At 38.1% G+C, this 22,277-nt stretch overlaps 1 protein-coding gene across 2 annotated transcripts in view; it reads right to left on the minus strand.

Annotated features, from left to right (window-relative positions):
- The window catches only part of IFT140 (intraflagellar transport 140), a 179,590-nt gene that overhangs the window by 156,429 nt on the left and 884 nt on the right, over window positions 1–22,277 (minus strand). The window contains exons 2-4 of one of the 2 annotated variants that reach the window (XM_069108852.1): window positions 16,473–16,603; window positions 14,108–14,285; window positions 6,929–7,150 (exon numbers count right to left, since the gene is read on the minus strand). In XM_069108852.1, the coding sequence (XP_068964953.1) occupies window positions 6,929–7,150; window positions 14,108–14,254 (369 nt within the window). In that variant the 5' untranslated portion in view covers window positions 14,255–14,285; window positions 16,473–16,603. The remainder of the gene's footprint in view (window positions 1–6,928; window positions 7,151–14,107; window positions 14,286–16,472; window positions 16,604–22,277) is intronic. The other variant, XM_069108847.1, reaches the window with a different exon arrangement.

Below are 22,277 nucleotides of genomic sequence, written 5' to 3' on the forward strand. Positions count from 1 at the left end.
AAAATTTGAGAGAAAAGAACTTGCCATTTATTAATTTATATTTAATTATAAATTTGTATTTATACCTAGAAACATTTGCCCCACATACTCAGATATATTAGGATTAATAATGAATTGATTAACTGACTCCTCTTCTAATTCACCTATTTCCCTTAACTATGGAAATTATTGAAAATAAATAAAGAACCTAACAGAAAATCTGTCCTGGTTGTAAAATATTTTTTGCCAGGAGTATTTCCTTTTTTTTTTTTTTTTACAGTTTTTTTTTTGGAGGGGGGCAAGGCAAGGCAATTGGGGTTAAATGACTTGCCCAAACTCACACAGCTAGAAAGTATGTCAAGTGTCTACAACCGAATTTGAACTCAGGTCCTCCTAACTCCAGGGCTGGAGCTCTATTCACTGCACCACCTAGCTGCCCAGACTACTTCCTTTTAAACTCATTATTAAACAATTTTTTTTTACTTGAATGAATGAACATTCATTGTGCTAAGTGAAAGGAATACAAATATAAAGGCAAAGATGGTTCCTGCCCTCAAGGAGCTTACATTCTATTGGGGAAAATAATATACATAAGGGAGGAGGGGCACTTTGCCCTGGAAAGTTACAGGCATGGGGAGTTGGGCTCAATGGCATAACTGGCTTGATCTTGGTGCAAGGTTCCATAATGGAGGGGGCACAGAGGAAGGAAAAGATATGTTAGGTGGTTGGCAAGGCTGCTAGAGAGGAAACATTTCCTTATTCCTAATATTTGAAAGTTTTCTTCCTACTATAGATTTTCTGATGTGTTGTAAGGTTTTGCCTATGCCTTAAAGCTTTCCCACACTGAATATATTCATCAGGATTTTTTTGTAGTATGAATTCTAAAGAGGCCAATAGGATTTGGCCTAAAAATAATAAAGGTTTGGGGTTTTTTTACATTTAGTACATTCATACTTTTTCTTCCAGAAGCTCTCATTAAAAGGCACATTCATAATTTGTTGTTTTTTTTTTAAAGATTAGGTACATACATTTCTATCATTGAGGAAATTCCAACACATATGTATAAGTTGTATCATTTGTATGTCTCAGAAATTGTTTTACTGAGTTGCCTGATTTATGAAGCATTCTTTTATATATATATTTGAGTATTTTATTTTAAAACTTTGAATTCCAGATTCATTCCTTTCCTCCCTTGTCACCCACCCCCACTGGGAAAATAAGCAGTTCAGTATAGATTGTACATAGGTTGTGGCTAATGCAAAACAAAGACCACAATTGAATAGAAAGGATTTTTCTTTTTGCCTTTTGGAGGGCAATTGGGTTTAAGTAACTTGCCCAAGGTTACATGGCTAGTTTTTTTGTGTGGGTATTAAGTGTCTGAGTTCAGAACTAAACTCGGGTCTTCTTGACTCTGAGGCCAGCACTTTATTCACGGCGCCACCTAGTCACCCCTATGAAGCATTCTTAATACAACTAATACATGATGACACTCAATGATTCTGACTCTTTAACAAGTTAAAATGAAGCTGACCAGCCTCCAGCTGGAGGGACTCCAGTTCAGCAGCAGCTGTGGCCATTTCCAGATTTATCAACACATAGATGCAAAGGACAAAGTGAGAGGTCAGTGCAGTCTGGACTTTGGGACCCAGTAAGTGGAAGTGCATTGGCTTTTGCCCCTGGGGTGAGAAGCCGCTGAGACACCTAGCATAGACAGCCAGAGCCACATGACAGCTTCAGCTCCTGGCCTGCAGAGTGTAGGGGGACCAACTGACCAGTCTGAGGGGTAATTTCTCTTGCTTTAACCTGCTTGGATCTGGATTGCCATCTAGGGTGGAGGTCCTGGGGTGTATGACCAGCTTGCCAGAGTGTGTGGAGGCCTCAGAGAGGGAACCCATCTAATACCTCTGGCAGCTGGGAAAACCCCAGCGTTTGGGACAAAAGCTCCCCTGTCTGGTGGCAGAGTCCTATTGTGGCAAAAAGCCCAGGGGTCAAGTGACTGAGGGGAGATATGACCAGGCAAAGGAAACAAAGCAGACAGAAGATTCCAACATTACACTCCTATTTTGGGGACAAAAAGGAGCAAAGCATGGGACAAGAGGAAGACAGTGAAGTCAGAACTGCTGCACCAAAAGCTTCAAAGGAAAATATGAGCTGGTTACAGGCCATAGAGGACCTTAAGAAGTAGATAAGAGAAGTGGAGGAAAAATTGGGAAGAAAAATGAGAATGATGCAAGAAAATTACGAAATGAGAGTCAACAGCCTGACTGAGGAAAATAACACCTTAAAAAATAGACTATCTCAATTGGCAAAAGAGGCTCAAAAAGGTAATGAGGAGAAGAATGCCTTAAAAAGCCAAATTTGCCAGATGGAAAAAGACTCTCAAAAGTTCACTGAGGAGAATCATTGCTTCAGAATTAGATTGGAGCAAATAGAAGCTAATGACTTTATGAGAAATCAAGATGCTGTTAAACAGATCCAAACAAATGAAAGAATAGAAGACAATGTGAAATATCTCATGGGAAGAACCACTGACCTGGAAAATAGATCCAGGAGAGATCATTTAAAAATTATTGGACTACCTGAAAGCCATGATCAAAGTAAGAACCTAGAAATCATCCTCCAGGAAGTTCTCAAAGAAAACTGCCCTGATGTTTTAGAACCAGAGGGCAAAATAGAGGTTGAAAGAATCCACTGATCACCTCCTGAAAAAGATCCCAAAAAGAAAACTCCTAAGAATATTATATCCAGGTTCTGGAATTCCCAGCTTAAGGAAAGAATATTACAAGCAGCCAGGAAGAAACAATTTGAATATTGTGGAAACACAATCAGGATAATCCAGGATCTAGAAGCTTCTACACTGAGGGATCGAAGGGCTTGGAATATGATATTCTGGAGGTCAAAGGAGCTGGGATTAAAACCAAGAATCAGGGTGGCTAGGTGGTGCAGTGAGTAAAGCACCAACCCTGGAGTCAGGAGGACCTGAGTTCGGATCCAGCCTCAGACACTTAACACACACACACACACACACACACACACACACATACACACACACACACACAAAACTAGCCGTGTAACCTTGGGCAAGTTACTTAACCCCAATTGCCCTCCAAAAGGCAAAAAAAAAAAAGTTTACGGGGTGGTCAGGTAGCACAGCGAGTAAGAGCACTGGCCCTACTGTCGGGATGACCTGGGGGTCAAATCCGGGCTCAGATACTTAGCACCACACCCAGAAATAACTGGCTGTGTAACCTTGAGCAAGTTACTTAACCCCAATTGCTTAAAAAAAAAAAGAATCACCTACCCACTAAAACTGAGTATCATGTTTCAGGGAAAATATGGTCATTCAGTGGAATAGAGGCCTTTCAAGCATTCTTGCTGAAAAAACCAGAGTTGAATAGAAAATTTGACATTCAGATACAAGAAGCAGAGAAGCATGAGAAGGTAAACAGGGAAAAGAAACCATAAGGAACTTATTAAAGTTGAACTATTAACATTCCTACATGGAAAAACAATAATTATAACTGATGAAACTTTTCTCAGTATGAAAATAGTTGAAGGGAATAGAAATATATATATATATATATATGTCTATATATGAGGGTATATGGGCATATGAATACACATGTGAATGTGTGTATATATGTTTACAGGTATACATAGATAAGAGGGCACAGGACAAATTTAACAGGAAGGGATGATACTTAAAAGGTGAAATTAAAAGGTGAGAGAGGAATATAATGAGAGGAGATGGGGAGAGACAGAATGGGGTAAACTCATATAGAAGAGGCAAGGGAAAATGGTTACAATGGAGGGGAAGAATAAGATGGCAAAAGAGAATGGGTCAACCTTATTCCCATTGAATTTGGCTTGGGGATAGAATGAAATACACACTAAATAGGGTATCTCACCCTACAGGAGGGTAGGGAGGAAGGGGATGAGAGGGGGAATGATGGAAGGGAGGGCAGGCTGGGGGGGAGGGAAGTTGGAAGCACCCACTTTTGAAAAGAGACGGGATCAAAGTAGAGAATAGAATAAGTGGGAGGTGGGGCAGGAGGGGGGGAAATATAGGCAGTCTTTTACAATATATCTACTATGTTATTGTTTTGCATTATCCACACATGTACAACCTATACTGAACTGCTTATCTTCCCAGTAAGGGTGGGTGACAAGGGAGGAAGGGAATGAATCTGAAATTCAAAGTTTTAAAATCAAATGTTTAAATATATATGTATATATATATATATATATATATATACACACTATTATTAATACTATTTTACATTTAATTGGGAAATAAGATATACAGGCACTGGGGCACAGAGATCCACCATGCCCTACTGGAAAAGTCGAAAGGGGTATGGGAGAAAATATGGGAGAGAGCAGATTGGAGGAGGGGATATCCTGTGGGACTGATATTTTGGGGCGATGGGTAGGGGAAAAACAGGGAGAACATTTGTAACTCAAAACCTGGCGGAAATGAATGATATAAATCAGAAGTTAATAAAGCATTTGAAAAATGAAAAAAAATGAAGCTGACACTTCCAAACAGGGTGATGTGAAGCACCAGCAGAGTACTAGTAAAATAGGAGTAAAGAAAATGGGTTGTAGGAGTTAATAGAAACAAGAAAGGAGGTATGAAAAAAGAGTATTTGTAAATGTATTGATAGCTGTGCAGCTCTGTTTGGTGAATGAAGGAGAAAGAATGCTGGGCTTTTGGCTGTTCTAGAAATAGTAGTATTGATAGCTTTTACTGTTATCTATTTGTACAAGTATGGCTTATCAGCAAGGTCTTGATAATATATCCCTGCCTTGGTAGAGAAAGATCTAGAATAAAGCTTCCCAGTCTTGTTCTATAACTGGTGACTATGCCAGACGCCTTCATCTGTGCTGGGCTAGCATGTGCCCCAGGGCCATGGTTGTTGGAAATAAGAGGGAGGGATGTGCAGCCTCTCTCCCAGAGCCCCAATCCCCCTTCCCCCATCCTTTTGTGACTTGGCACTGCTTCTGTCTCACCTTTCAGAGTTCCAGAAGAGCACGAACTCATAGTGAACAAGATATCATCAGAGGATACCATCAAAGATACTATCAAAGGATACACTAGTTACAGAGCAGTACAGAGATACAGGGGCATGTGTCTCTCTCTCAAATAGGAAGAATCCAATTTGCTTTAAATAGATGAATCCTTCGTTCCTTTGGGGACATCTGGTTGCTTCTAGGTGAAGCTCAAGTGGATGACTGCTAGACAGCATAATGGCAACTCACTTTGGTCACTGGAACTCTTGCCGCGTGATCATGGTAGCCAACATAGCCACAGCCTGAGAAAAACTTCCTAGCAACCATTCAGGCACAGGGGAAGGAAAAACCAGTGTAGCTGTTGATTCAAGAGCTCCCTGTTGCAGGTATCTATGTTCCATAGCTAGGGAAACCAGACAGGGGTGGCAGTCATAGAGCAAGCATAACTAGGAACCAGAAAGGCTTCCAAAAATGTCAGAAGCTGTTGAGCAGGGCCTTCTTTCTCTCTCCCCTGGCCCTCCTCATTTTTTCTTTTGTTTTTTTCTTCTTCAGTCCAGTATACAAAGCTGGATCTTAAGACCCAGCACCAATCCATTATTCTATTTCCATAATTTGCAGGGACAAGTAAAGATGCAGGTTATGACTGAATGGCATGTCTATGCAGGAATGTTGAACCTTTCCCAGCCTTTTCAATATGTCGAACAAACCAAGTGGTCAACTGCTGTTTACTTAAATCTTATGGATATGGTGGTTTCTCACAAAATCACAAAACTGAGAACAGAAAATTTCCCTGAGGTAGGGTAGAAATAGTTATAGATATATCATAAATATCCTGAAGCAATATTTTATGTTTCATTCCCTAGAATAAATTCAGAATCCTGGCAACAAAGGTTTTTGTTTGCCTGGTTCTTCGAAGTCAGTGGGTCAAAGTGTCAGGAGAAAAAAGTATTCTTTTGCATATATATCAAGAGACCTAGATGAGACCACTGGCCTGGGGGCTGGAATACACTGCCACCTGGTGGAAAAATTATAAACACTTGCTTCTCATCCTACCCACCCTGGCCATATCCTTCACTGGTGACTATGATCATGCCATGGAAGTACACTCATCTTTGGAATCATCAACCTGGGCCTTGGCTATCCTGACTGGTGAATCTGACAGCACAAATACACATAGCTTACTATATGTTGCTGACCCTAGAAACTAGACCATGCTTCATAGCCCATCTGACTAACTAACCCAAACCATTTCTTTACTATCTATCTGGCTACCACCACAAGCATAATTTTCTCCCACTATCCTATCCCTTGCTTTCCATATCTTGTTCTGAGAACAATAATAAAATAAATTCTACTAGTGTCTGGAAAGGATTTGTCAATCGATTCTCCTATGGTTCTACATACCATTTTTGTGACTTCTCCAATCAAAACACTCTTGATCTTCATGTCCTTGTTTGTGTTGACTCCTAAGCTCTTTGTAAGCTTCTTGAATTGAAGCTTCCCCTTCAGGGAAGGGACTGTCTTTTATATTTGAATGCCACATGTTTAGCACAGTGCATGGCATATAGTAAAGCTTTAATAACTGCTCTTTACTCATCTATTCATTGGCTAACAATAAAATGATAGCTGGTCTGTTCATGAGCTTATGTAGGACATAAGATAGTAGGACATAAGGTGATGTGGGCCTGCACAACAAAAATGTCATGTAGAATACCCACCCACCATAGGTCTGAATATGAAACAATAACAATACTTAAACCTTAGAGGTAGCCTTTCCTAGTCAATGGAGTATAGAAAACACAGAGCTCACATCTTAGCCCTCATGTTTTTCACCAGTTCTGACAGATGAGATTATGCTATACCTTCTTTTCTATGGCTTAGCATCTTTAGGAGTTTTAAAGTTATGTGAAGTAAAGTGAAAATTTGGCTTACTTACCCTATCCCCAGACACAAGGCAATTTCCATTTGTGCTCCAGTTCAGGACTGTAATATCAGCAGCATGGGTGGTGGGGACTGTGTGCTGTTCCTTATCTTGCTTATTGAATACTATAACTTCTCCAGCTTCCCAGCCAATAGCTAGGATCATTCGAGTTGGGTGCCAGCTCAAGGACATCACTCGGAATGATCTTTCAACATGTGTTTCAGGCACATGCTCACCCTACACAGGAAAAAAATATAACAACTCATACTTAAAAAATGATCAGCTGCTATTCTACACAAATACTAGGAATCAATGGATCAGAGTCAATCTGAGGTTACATGTGCCTAAGGTACCTAATGATGTTTTATTACATTAATGTTAAAAAATGCTCATTAACTTAAATACATAAATTTGAATTTAATTTGTAACATTTCAGTTCAAAAAGACTTTGAGCACCTATATGTTAGGTACCATGGGAGATAGAAAAAACATAGTCCCTTCCCTCAAGGGTTATTGTAAGCTCACTAGGGATATGGCAATATATATAGCAATATGGGGATATAGGGATATGTGAAACAATTAAACAACAGCATGATGACTTATATGACTAAATGCCAACATAAACAGAACTACAACTGTTATAGATCATAGAAAGGAGATGCCACATTGCCAAAACATTACTGAAAACAGTCAGAATCTAAAGGGTCTTATTTCCTTTAGGAAAAGAAATAAACTTCATAAATGCCAGCTTTGGAATGACTGCCTCTGTCAGAAAAGGTTCAGGTGCCATATGACCATTAGCTGAACTCAAATCACTTAACAACACTAATGTTTTTTTTTTTAATTTGTGATTAAGTGACCAAGTGAATAATATAAGCATTAAGTACCATAGGGTTAAAGGCTTAAATATTAAAAACCGAGAAAAATGTTAACTAGACAAATAGCACAGTGATTTGCCAAATACAGTGAATGTTAGTATAAAATTAGTTAGAGGTAACATGGTGTGACACAGAGGGAGCTATGCTCAGAGCTGGGAAGAGCTAGGTTCAAATTGCAATTCTGATACATATCGGCCCAGGCAACTAAAATCATACAAAAGTCTATTTTTTTACATACATACAACATAAGTATCCTCTAGTTCCACTGATGTATGTATTTATGGGAAAGTATGCTCTACATTGATGGAGAAAATGTTTTATTGCCACCTTTTCTTGTTAATTCTATATTATCCAAACCTATCCCCACCTAACAATAATTTCATTCGGCAAAAAGGCAGAAGAACCAAAAAGAACTGCTATTTTGGACCTGATTTCCACCAAGAAGGAACTTGTTACTGAAGGAGAAATTAGAGGAATCTAACAGTGGCATGACCATTCTATATTAGAATTTGTGATAGAAAGCAAGGGAAATCTGGGCAGAGTCTGACATGCCTTCTAGCCTTGAGGAAAGCAGGTTTCAAAGAATTCAGTGAAATTCTATGTGGGTGACTACAGGTAAAGAGAAAGCTAGCCCAAGAGGGACAGGAGGCCCTCAAAAATAAAATTCTGAAGAGAGAGAGTCCTTGGGGATCAATACATCTAATCTAAACTCCCCATCACCTCCACCCCTGACCTCAATGCCTCAGTATTTATGATTAAGAGGTAAAGGAAGCATCATGTAAAGAGACCCATATGGATGCACAGAGAGGCCACAGACAAACAGATATTTAAAAGACACTTAAGGATGGACTCATGAGCAAGTAAGAGAGGATTAAACACAAAAACATGAATAATGTCAGGAACAATAATGCTAAAGACAATAAAAAGGAAGCTAACTGATGCTGTGGATAGAGCACTGGATCTGGAGTCAAGAAGAGTTGAGTTCAAATTCAGCGTTAAGACACTGTGTGAACCTGGGTAAGTCACTTAATCCTATTTGCCTCAGTTTCCTCATCTATAAAATGAGCTGGAGAAGGAAATAGCAAACCACTCTAATATCTTTGCTAAGAAAACCCCAATGAGTACATAAAGAGTCAGACATGATTGAACAACAAAAACAACAAAAGACAATTAAAAAGTTGTTTAGAGTTGTTTTATTTTAAGTCTCTATTGGAGAAAAAAGGATCAAAGAAGAGGCAGGACAACATAGTATGGATGGAATGATAATAAAAGACTATCAGTTCTGCTTCATGTTGTCTTCTCTGCTAAAACCATTAGTGGATGGCAAAAGACAGAACAAAAGTGGCTGATGGGGTTGAAATGAAAAATAAGTAGACAGATGGTAAGAAAGTACCTAGTTGCCTTCAATGAGTTCAAGGCACAGATAAAATACATCTCAGTGTAATGAAAGAAGCAAGGAGATGTTTTATTACTAAGGAAACTATGAGGGATCTTTGAGAAATGATAGAGAATGGCATAGGGACCACAGGCCTGGGGAAAAAAATCACAATTTTTTTTAAGAGAATGATAATTGTAAACTATAGGCCACCTAGCTTGATTTTCTTTCTTGGTAGAATTCTAGCTCATATCATTAAAACAATTGTTAGTGAACATCTAGAAAAGGAAGCAATGAACAGAAAGATCTAGACAGCTTCATCAAAAGCAGATGATGCTAGACTATTCTCATTTCCCTTATAGAAAAAATAACTAAGGAGAGGCTAGGTGGCGCAGTGAATAGAGCACTGGCCCTGGAGTCAGAAGGACCTGAGTTCAAATCCAGTCTCAGACACTTTTCACACACACACACACAAAACCAGTAGTGTGACCTTGGGTAAGTCACTTAACCCCAATTGCCCTACCTTCCCCCCTCCAAAAAAAAAGTAAAAGAAAAAATAAATAAGTTGGCAGGTCAAGGGAATACTATATAATTTATGTAGTTTGTGGTAACTATAGTTTTACTCGTTTTTAGCAAAGTATATAAAAAAATTCTCATGATAATATTGTGGAAAAGCTGATGAGATATCTGAAAAACAATAGACTACTGAGATGGATTTGAAAATGGTTACATGGCCAAACAATAGTTATTAATGGTTTCTCTGTCCCTAGAGTGCCTCAAAGATCTGTGCTTGGCCCAATGCATTTAACATTTTTACCAATGACTTGGTTAATGAAGGTGTAGGTGACACACTTATCCAAGCATGATAGCAAAAAGGTAAAACAATTCAAGAAGATGACACAAAGCTAGGAGGGAAAGATAACATGTTAGGTAACATGTTAGGATACAAAAATATCTTGAAAGACTACAACATCAGGTCAAATATTTTCAAGATGAAATTGAACATAGATTCATTGTAAAGTCTTATACCTAGGTTTAAAAGATGAGTCTCACAACTACGGGAGAGAAGAGGCAAGGCCAGAGAGCAGCTTATCTGAAAAAAAGATCTGGGAGATTTAGTATATTGCAAGCTCATAGCACCCAAAAAACTCTATGTGATGTTAGGCTCCATTAAGAGAGACTTGGTATTCTGGGTCAGAGGTAATATAGTTCCACAACACTCTGTCCAGGTCAGACCACATCTGGATTACTAAATATTCAATTGTGGGCAGCATATTTTAGGACAGACATTGATCAGCTGAAGAACATTCAGAGGAATGTAATCTGATGGTGAATAGCCTAGAGAAGATGCTATCTGGATGACAGCTGAAGGAACTGGTGAAGGAAAGTGAAGGAACTTCAACTAGAAAAGAGAAAATGTAATTGCTGTCTTCAGGTTTCTGAAGGGCTGTCATGTGGAAGATTTGTTCGGTCCCTCCCTTGTGTCATGGCCAGAAAAGGCACTGAAAGACCAAGCACTTAGAGCACAACTATAAGCAATAAGGGAAAGTTGCAGAAAAACAGATTTAAATTCAGCTTAAAGAACCAACTGCCAACTTAGGGCTATCCAAAAGCAGCCTAGGTTGCCTCTCCAGGTATTAGGGTCCTCCTTCCCAGGAGAGCTTAGATATTCTAGGGATATGTGTCTAGGGAGAATTTAAACTAAATGATCTTTGTGGTCTCTTCAAAATCTGAGGTGCTACACATTTCTGCTCTGACCTCATTTTCCAAATTTCCGGGTATGGAACTTACAGTATTCTAATTCAGTTCAATTCAATAAACATTTATTAACTACCAACTAAGTACCAGGAATAGTGTTACCAACTGAGTACCAGGAATAACCCTACAACCTACAGGGGAAGACAATATACAAAAAGAAACTAAAAAGAGTGGGGTGGGAGGTAGGGAAACCAAGCAGAGTCACAGATGGAAAATATAGTAATTATCTGGAAAATTCTGGGCCCTCTCTAAAGAAAGGATCTGGGAAGAGAGAGGAAAGGCAACTCAAACTGCTCAGTATGAAAAGCCAATCAATTTGCATGTCAATCTGCATGGTGATGAGATTTCAGGTAATCAGCTTATTTTGGAGGAGGCTGGCATAGAAACAAATTGCCCTACACCTTGCCCAATATCCAGACTCCTTTGCCATTCATACACATCTAGTGCTCAAGCCTGGATCGACACCTTATGGACTCCTTCTGCTCACTGGTCCCACTACAAATTCATGCTAATCTGTTTGAAAAGGGCTCTTACTACTGCACAAAAGTCCTTTAACTTGGCTTATTTTCTTCCCCACTCCCCTCAGTGGATGTTCCAAATCTTATCTTCTTCCAACGCCTCCCTTCCCCTGAAGAGGTTATCCAGCAACAACTCCCTCATTTTCACAACTCAAAACCTCTCTACAACTTCACCTATTTTCATTTCCCCCTCTTTCACTATGGTCTCTGAGAAAAAGGTAGACTTTTTCCTTGCCAGGGAGAACCCCTCTACTTAGGCCCTCAATCCCATCAACAACCATTCTCTTCCAATAACCAACCTTATCAATCATCTTTTTTTTTTTCTTTTTGGAGGGGGGAAGGTAGGGCAATTGGAGTTAAGTGACTTGCCCAAGGTCACACGGCTAGTTTTGTGTTAAGTGTCTGAGGCCAAATTTGAACTCAGGTCCTCCTGACTCCCGGGCAAGTGCTCTATTCACTTCACCACCTAGTCACCCCTATTAATAATTTTTTTTACCACTATCACTACTTTCCATAGCCTACAAAGATAATCAGGTTTACCTCATCCTTAAAAATCTTTTATTGTTGCTCTGCCATAGCCTCAAGTCATCATTTAACTTCTCTACTCTCAGGTAGGCCCTTTCTCTCTTTCTTAATGATCAACTCTGTTCTCAAAGGTTTAATTATCATTCTATGCAAGTGACTCCCAAATCCAGCCCTACCCAATATTTCTCCAGAACTTTACACTCACATTACCAATTGCCTGTCAGACATCTCCTGGATGTCTTATAAACATCTTAAACTCTACCTGTCTAAAGTAGAACTCATTATCTTCCCACCTCCTCAACTTATCCCTTCTCTAAACTTCCATGTTTTTATTGACCTGCTGTCTGCCCTGTCCCTCAGGTTAATAATCTTAAAGTCACTCTTAAAACTTGAACTCAACTTGTTTAATTAACAAGTATTTGCTAAGCATCAACTCTGTATCAGGCAATATGTGCTGGGTACTTGAAATGCCAAGATAAAATCAAAACTGTCCCTGCTGTCAAGGAGCCTCCCATGAACAGATACATTGTCTTATGTATATAGATAAGTAAATATCTAGGTAACGCTTTCTTCTTCATCATACAATATTGAGTCAGTTGCCAAGTCCAATCAATTCCACCTCCCCCAAATTACTCACATCTATTCTTTCATGTCCACTCATGTGCCTACTACCACCTTAGTTCAGGCCCTCATCACCTTCAAAGGCATTATCATAATGGTCTGCCAATTCACCTCTCTGATTGTGACCCAGAAGAGGCTCTGGGAACCCCCTTAAATCTTCTCTCTTGATTGTTTGTCGAAGGCTATAATTCCCTCAACTAGCCTTTCATTGTTGCTATGCCCAATTCTCCGTTACCCTTAACCTAACCCAGGCCTTCATAGCTGTTAGCTGCCAGCTACTCCCCACCCTTAATCCTACCTAGCCCTCATTCTCCCTTGGCCATGTGGTTGAGGTCCCTGGAGTTCCCTGCCCTTCTCTGTTACCTCACTCATCCCAAACTACTGGCCATTCCTATCAAGATCTTCCCTAGACCCCTCCTCCAATCACCTCAGACCAACCCTAGATCCCTCCCATAGTCTTTCTGTATATAAGATCCATCTCTATCTCCATCAAAGTGCTGAGAATTAATCTGGTCTGCTTACATTAGTGTTAAAACTGCTCAGATTCCTTAAGAGTGGACAATATGGCAGATTTTTAATGAACTTTGTTTTTCTTTGGCTGCAAGAAGACTTAGGGTGAATTCATTCAAGCAGGATCTGTGTGTCACTATTTCAGGGTCCCAGTACTCCTAAACTTCAATAATTCCAGTCTCTCCCCTCTATAATTCCTCTACCAACAGCCAAAGGAATCTTTCCAAGGCTCTGGTGTGACCATGCCATTCCTCTACTGAAGGAGTCAACACTAATAAAGATAAGAAAGAATAATTTTATGTGGGAAGAAAACAACTTTAAAGAAGACTGAATAATTTTAGAAAAAGGAAGTCCCAGTTTTACAGACTGGGAAGTAACGTTGCTACACATACTACCCTCCATTTTTATGAGAAAGATGAAAAAAGTAAAACTTCATATTGATATCAGGGATTTGTTCAAGAATGCAAGTCTTAAACTATATCCTGCAATTAATAAAGATTTAGTCCAATGGCATTTTATCTAATTGACAGGACAATCTATTAACTGATCCCTCTGGCTCATCATAAAAGTCCAATTTATAGTTAGTATCTTCTGTTTAACAAGAAAGGAACATTGCAATACACACACATACATATACATGCATTCTATATATGTGTATACACATACATGTATACATGTGTGTTTATATACACACACATATATAGTTGAAAGTTTGCTATTAGAAAGTGTTGAAATATACCTAAATCATGCTGGATAACTGAAGAATTACCATATTATGTTATAGACATAGTTTAGCACTTAATTTATCTCTAATTGATTCAAATAGTTTAGCTTTCTTTTCCCTGCTACATTTAAAAATTTTTAATAACAAAATCTATGTCTTAACTTTTTAAACTTCCCCACAATATGAAGATGCATTGGGTATGTCATAGGAGCTCAATAAATATTTGTTGAATGAATATTCTTTGGATGAAAAAGATGCTTAGGTGAAAATGGAAACTTAAGTCACCTGTTCTAGGTATACATCTACACTTCCTCCAGAAGTTGTGCTGACAGAAGCAACTGCCAACAAGGGATGAAGAGGATGCCAAGTTATATGGGAAGGAGACCCAGCTGAGTCAGGAGCCTCTATCCGGTGATCAAAGTAGAGGGCCATGGTAAAGTATCAACCTGGTAGGTATCTAAACCTGCAGGGAAAAAAAAATTCAAGCATATCATTAAAAACAAACAATACAGATTGTGTACAGAATTAGAAATGCCTCTTATAAAAAGGAAATATTGTCAACATTTTTCATTAAAAGCATTCAGAAACTCAAATTGTTACATCAGTAGTGGCTTTATTACAAAAAAACGGAGGTGACACAGACGGTGAATAATCCTTGCTGATTTTGGTTAAATATGCAACAAGGAAATTTTGCACTTAATATAGCTTTCATTTATGGATATTTACAAAATCAAGCAGCTTCACAGATGTGAAACTGAACCCAAGCTAGCTGTCTTTGTTCCTTTCAAAGCAACCTAAGGTTGTATCCTACATCTTCTATTCTCAGGACCACAAAGTAGAAAGAAGGAAGGCATAACCTTTACAAAACAGAATGGTCTAGGCAATCTGGCCAAATTTTTTTTTTTTTTTGCTTTTTGGAGGTGGAAGGCAGGGCAATCGGAGTTAAGTGACTTGCCCAAGGTCATACTTACTAACCATGTGATCAAATGTCTGAGGTCGGATTTGAACTCAGATCTTCCTGACTCCAGGGCTGCTGCTCTATTCACTGTACCACCTAGCCACCTCTGGCCAATTTATTTTTATTCAGAGGAAAGTTAAACTCAGAATAATAAAAATCATTGAATGCCAGAGATAGTTCAAGCTGTGGATTTTACAGATGAGGAAATTAAGGTCCAGAAAAATAAGACAAGTGGACCAAAGGCATAAATTTATGACTGAATCTGAACAGGAATCAGAAGTTTTTTCTCCACCTAGAAAATACTGGACAAAAGAAGGAAGAATACAGAATGGGGGGAAGGGGGAACTAAAAGTCTTTTATCCTCTTAAATCACCTATGTTCATTTGATTATCTCTTAGAATTTTGCTCTGAATTTAGGAAAGAAACATCTGTAAATTCTGCAGCAGAGGAGTACATCTAGTGGACTGAGCCAACTTGTACTATGTTCAAGTGGCCTTACTGTATGGTCCTTGCTTCTCCCCATACCATTCTGTCTTCTATTTTAACATAAAATCCGATGTTGCCTTACATCTTTGTTTAACCTTTAACCTGTTTATCTGCAAAACAGATCTCTTAATACATTTTTTTTCAGGGTTTTTTCTGCAAGTTGTGGACCAAAGTTTTTTTTTCTTTCTTTTTTTTTTTTTAATTCCTTTTTAGTGCTGGTAGTCATGGTATCCCAAAACTCTTGGCTGGCCCAGTACGGAAGATTTGAAGTCTTAACCTTTTTAGTTCCTCCCTGAACTCCTATGGGTGTGAACTGTGCTAGAAGGAAGGATGTGATAGGGAGGAAGAGTTTGTCTTGGGTTGCTGGCATAAAATGTGGGTAGTAGTTTGTCTCTTTTCATCTTCCTGGTAGGAAGGAGTGGGCTATTAAATTTTCCATAAGAGCAGTGATGTTTTATTGTGACAGTCTTTAAAAATTGTTATTTAATCCCCTGTGCTGGTTTAGCTGAAAGATTTCTCCAGAGGCAACCAAGTCACCTTTGGGAACTGATTTTTTCAGGAATCTGCATTTCAGTTTTGTGTTTTTTGTTATTGCTTGCCCCATCACCAAACTCCCCCATTTGGGATTAAGTCTCCTGCCTTCCTAGTTGGCCTGCTCTTTCCTCTTCTCATCTTACCCACAAGCAATTTCATGTGAATCTCCCATGTGAATCTATGTGCACAGCTGGAGATAAGTTCTCAGACCTCATTTGGCTTTACTATAGGCTGTTTGTTGGAATGCAAGTGAGGAGGTTGGCCCTTGTCATAAGCTTTTTTATTTTGATTTTGCGAGTAAAATAACTCAGCAATCAGGCAGGGGTTTTTATTTTTTTGCCAGATACCAAGTGAATCTGTTGCAAGCCCAGCACCCAGGCGACTGTGGGTCTGTCTTTTGGATCCCTGTGTTTGCATGTAAAGAATGTGAGTAACAAAGGGTGTACATATTTATAATTTTTTTATACATGTTGTAAGACATGAGGGGGCAGCAAAACCCTTTTTTTTTTTATGGTGAACAGATGTATTGTATATTTTGATAACAGCTATTCCAGGTTCAGTATTGTGAAAGTGAGGGGAGGGTGACCACAAACAAATTCCATTGCCTATTTCAGAGAATGTTTGTAATGCGAAAAGAGTTGAATTAAAAATATTTTATAACAAACTTTGTACCTTCCTTCTATATCATATCATATCATATCATATGATACCTAGCTCTATTATTTACTGTTGGGATTGTAGAAAGCAGTTATTGGCCAGTCTGTACTTTGTGCTTCAATAAATTTCTTCAGTATTCTTTGCTTCTGAAAAAAAAAAAAAAAAGAATTTTGCTCTGAAACATTACAGAAGAATCTGAGTCCCAGCTCAATGTTCCCAAATTGTCAAGAACTAATTTATTTCTGATATAGTTGATTAAGGTACTGAATGTTGAATTTGGGCAGAATCTTTTAAATTAAGTCCTTTTGGAAGGTGAACAAAGGGAGAATATCTGGCTTTGCTGGAATTGGAGAAGCTTGGTTGAGCAGATCACAATTGTCTGTACCTTAGTTATTCTTCCACCTCTCACAGTGAGCTTGTGGGAGTTGCCTCATGGTGAAAACCTTTTTTAAGCTATTGAAGCCATAGCGAGCACTACCACCCAGAGTGGGAAAAAGGAATTGAGCTTCTATTTTTTGAAACATTAGCAACTGCAAAAGAAGGAAAAAAATGGAATCTCAAATTTCAAACTGGGAATGGAAATCAAATTCAGATCACTAGAAGGAAATCTTAAATATAGACAATGACATAGAAACTTGAAAAATCCAAATTTCTTCACATGGTGATGCAATCTGCGATTTCTGTGATGATTTAAAGAATAGAAATAAAAATCTTTTGTGGCACTGAATAAAGAACTTTGCAGGCAAAGGTGGTCAGTGAAATAACACCTAAAAAAAAGGGGCATAGATAATATTGAAGCCATAAGGAATTCATAAGATACAGTGTTGTTGGATCTTCAGTATTTAACAAATCAAGTTGAGCACTAGTTATTGTTGTTGATCTTTTATAGTATATGTAAAATCTAAAAAATATAAGCAGTTAAATAAAATGTATACAAGTGTAAGATTAATGTAAGCCCAAGGTTTAAATAAACATTTTTTTTTGCCTTTTGGACGGCAATTGGGGTTAAGTAACTTGCCCAAGGTTACAGGGCTAGTTTTTCTATGTGGGTGTGAAGTATCTGAGGCCCAAACCAAACTTGGGACCTCCTGACTCCAAGGCAGGTGCTTTACTCACTTTGCCACCTAGCCACTCCTAAATAAACATTTTTAATGCATTCTTTACCTGCTAGTGACTATTTCAGATTCTAGATTATTAAACTAATTTAATCAATCATTAAATTCTAGACTACTTAAAACTTTTATTCTTTGTAAGAGCTATTTATTTAATTCAATTTGCATGACATTGAGATTTATTTTATTTATTAATCTTGTACTTTGATTCACTAGTCAATATATGTGGTATACTTGTGGAATCATTCATTTTGATAACAGAAAAAATTATGGTAGGCATTATTATTTTAACTATTGATTTCTTTAAAATCCTCTGATTCAAAATAGAATTTTCTGTGCACTGTTAGAAACTATATGTTGATTGTACATATATAGCCTATATCAGATGGCTTGCCTTCTTGGGGAGGGGGAAGAGAAGGAGAGAGGGAGGGAGAAAAAAAAATTGGAACTAAAAAATGTTGAAAACTATCTTTACATGTAATTGGAAAATAAAATGCTATTAAGTAGAAACTCTTTAAGTTCCATATACCTTTGTAAAATTTACATTGGTGTATGTTTTCAATTGTGTTCAAAGGGGGAAAAAGGCAGCTCAAACAAATCATAGAATCATACATAGCTTTAGAACTTGAAAGGAAACTTGGAGGTGGTCTATTCCAATGCCCTCTCTTTGCAGACAAGAAAACTGAAGCCAAGAGAGTGACACTGGACAAGTGACTTGTCCAGAACTCTATAGTCATATAAGGATTACTGTTATCTGGTCAGGCACAGAACAACTTTTTTTGGTCCCAGGAAACAGACAGGTGACTGAAGAAAATCAAGTTTTTGCCACAACCTGTAGCTCTATCTATAGAACTACTAATTAGTGGGGAGACTGACTTGGAAGGAAAAACAGCTAAGAAAGTATGCCCTTGACCTTTTATGAAAAACTACTGGGCAAGTGTTTTTTTTTGTTTTTTTTTCCAGAGGCTACAAATTTTAGTTACAATCAACTCTCAGTCACCTTAAGGGAGAAAGGTAATGAAGATCTCCAAACAGTGGTGCATTCATGAGCCATTTACTCTATACAGTAAATCACCCCACTGCCTGCCTTTCATACAAACCTTAAATTAGGTCATAGGAGTTGGCTGGGAAACCAGATGGGCACCGGGAAACTAATTCTGAAGTGTGCTGAAGACATGGGAAGGTGGTTCCAGGGCTCAAGTTGGAAGAAGAGAACATTAGTTCTTGAATCTGATCAAGATAGAAATAGCAAGGAGGTTCCTGCACTAGATTAGCAGCCAATACTCCACTTTTACTATGGTGGGTATAAAAACACCACAGGAGCCATAGAAAGAGTTAAAGCTACATGACTGAGCAACTAACTGTTCATTTTGAGCTATATGGATTTTGTGGAGGGGAAAGAGTATGAGAAGGTCAGGATTATATCTTAACCAAATCAAAAATCTATACTGCTCCAAATTCAATAGATGATATATATATATGTGTGTGTGTGTGTATATATATATATATATATATATATATATATATATCCCATACACATCCATAGTTATTTGCAGGTTATCTCCCCCATTAAAATGTGAGCTCTGAGAGGAGAGAGACTATATTTTTTACTTTCTATTGATCACTAGCACTTAAGGTAGGCTGTGAGTAGATTGAGTGGGCCTGGAGTCAGGCAGACCTGAATTCAAATATGTCCTCAGATACTCATTAGCTATATGACCCTAGATAAATCAATTTACCTCTGTATGTCTCCATTTCCTCAACTGTAAAATGGGGATAATAATAGTACCTACCTCCCAGGATTATTGTAAGGATCAAGTCAGATAGTAAGCACTTAGCTCAGTGTCTGGCACATAGTAGGTGCTATATTAATGCTTATTCCCTTCCCCACCCCTTAGTCATTGACTGACTGACATCTCCAATTTACTTTGGTTTTTGAGACTTGACCACTGAATTCTTTTATGAGTTTCCTTTGGAAAAACATGTTACAAGCAAACATTACTTTTTCATACATAAACACATGAAGAGAAAATAATTATGTATACCCAAGATGTTTAGAGTTTGTAAGTTATCATAATAAAGACTTTGGCAACATATTAGAAAGTAAGAGTTATTCAGTTGAACTTAAAAATTAACTTGGTTGAGTAACTTATTTTCTTTAGAACAAACTCTTTTTTAGAAGGTCTCTGAAAGAAAAACACCCAGGCTGAACTTTGAGAAATCGAGAAAAAAAAAAATCCAGCAACATTTATTTGACTCCCTTTTCTTTATCACTCCTTTCTTCCACACTATTTTTGAGTACCCAGAATTAGGCATTTCTATTCTACTTTGTTAAAACTAGTTTTCAAAAAAGATAAGATAAATTCATTCTTGGGAGGGTATAAATACCATAGATGCTTAAAAGTATTGCCCTCTTAGCCATGTGTGATAGTAACAAAGGAATGAATATCTAATGATAGATTTTTAAGCACTAAGAGGTTGGATGGGTATTTTAAAAGATAGGGAATTCTCCCAAGTCCTGAAATCATACCATATAGGCAGTGGGCTACTATGCCTAGGCTTGCCATTCTTTAGGCAAACAAGAAAGTTCGATCACATTGGGAAGTATAGTTTACTAGTAATGTGTTAAAATGGGATTCAGTGAAGTAGGATTATATAACTTTAGTTACAATGTTGTATCACTTAAATTTTTCAAAAGACCTGTTATTTCATCAGTATAAGAATTCTCTTTATGAATACATACAACAATGTATCCATACCTTAGCCGATTGCTAGGAAACAGCTGGTGGTGAAGTGGATTAGAGCATTGGACGTGGAGTCATGAGTTCAAATCCAGCTTAGACACTTACTAGCTGTGTGACTCTGGGCAAGTCATTTAACCTGTTTGCTTCAGTTTCTTCAACTGCAAAATGGGCATAGTAATAGTACCTACCTCAGGTTTGTTGTGAGGATAATATGAGATCAGTGTAAAGTGATTGGCACATTCTAAGTGCTATATAAATGTTAACTATTATTATTAACCTCAATTACTTCAACTGTAAAATGGAGATAATAATAGCATCCTCTGTGTAGGGTTGTTGTGAGATATTATTTGTAAAAATGAGATATTATTTGTAAAAAGCATTTAGCCTGGCACATAGTAGGTACAATGTAACTGCTTAGTCCTGTCTCTTCCCTGCTATGGCCAAAAAAGTAATTGCCTAGTGGCCAGAATTCTGGTAGGGTCCCTCTCTGAACCCATCTGGCCCTTCCAGATGACAGACATATGGCTGTCTGTCTGTTCGACTTATGCTCAACTTTCTACTTGAATAGGGTTTGCTGGTGACTATGCTTTGCTGCCATACATAGTCTTTGGGAACCTAGGATCATCTCCATACTGTAAAAAGAAATTCATGTAGGCCTTGAAGAAAGATACTTATATGTAAAATGTTTTATTCTCTCAAAATCTTTGCCTGGTACATAACATTAAAGGCTGAGGTGAACTGAATATGAAATTTGTTCTTTCAGAGGCCACACCAAATAGAATCGCAGATTAACTGAAAAATGCCAACATCTAGAAGTTACAAGGGGTTTTTTGTTTGTTTGTTAGTTTTGCTTTGTCAAATCTGTGATGAGTTTCTCTGAACTTAGGTAGACTGGTCCTTAGACAGAATATATATATACATATATATGTGTGTATATATATATATACATATATATGTATATATATATATATATATATATTCAGTCACTCAGTACATCACTGGACCCTACTGGAAGTATATATATGTATATATAGTCAGTCAGTCCATCACTGGAGCCTACTGGAAGCCTTTCCAGATTGGTAGGGGTGACCTACCAGAGGTTACATTTTGTGGTACAGCTATTGAGAATTAGCAGTTACTTCCACACCAAGATACAGTATAAATGAAGTGCTTTAGTAAAGGATTATCTTTAGAACAAAATTAATTACACATTGTATATCTTTGCCCCTTCTCCGGGCTTTAGTTTAGCTGCTATGGAAAGGGGTCTGTAGGGATGAGACTACATGGTCTTTATGGTCCCTAGTAGGAGTTGAAACTACATGAGCACTAGAGGAAAAACCACCAGAAAACCTTGGGCCCATAAAAATCTCTCTGAGCTTCAGTTTTCCCCAACTGGTTTTTTTTTTGGGGGGGGGCAGGGCAATTGGGGTTAAGTGACTTGCCCAAGGTCACAGGGCTAGTTTGTGTCACATTTGAACTCAGGTCCTCCTGACTCCAAGGCCGGTGCTCTATTCACTGGGCCATCTAGCCTCCCCATTTCCCCTAATTGTTAAAAGATGAACTTAGCTGATTTCGAAAATCCCTGTCCAGCTTTCCCCATTCAATGACATCACCTGTGTGCTAAGGTAAATTTTGAGAGTGCCTGACTGTGCCTGGAGCTTAACAATAGTAATAACAACAATAGATATTCATGCAATATTTAGTTTGCAAAGCACTTTACATATATTATTTCTGAGATTCAAAACCACTCTATGAGGTAGGTATTACAGGCATTTATTTACATCCTCTTTTTAAGGCTCATAGGAATTATGTCAAGTCAGATTATGAGAGCCAAGCCAAGATGCTACTAGAATGAATGGAAAACATTGAGGTGGTTACTCAGCTTGTAAATTTAGGGAGTAGGATTTGCTATCTTCCTGGTTGTAGGTGTACCACGATAATAATAACGGCTACCATTTAATAGC

This window comes from Petaurus breviceps, unplaced genomic scaffold, assembly GCF_028583685.1.
Source record: "Petaurus breviceps papuanus isolate PSGF00001 unplaced genomic scaffold, PetGlider_PUasm1.0 138, whole genome shotgun sequence".
NCBI classification, from domain to species: Eukaryota; Metazoa; Chordata; class Mammalia; order Diprotodontia; family Petauridae; genus Petaurus; species Petaurus breviceps.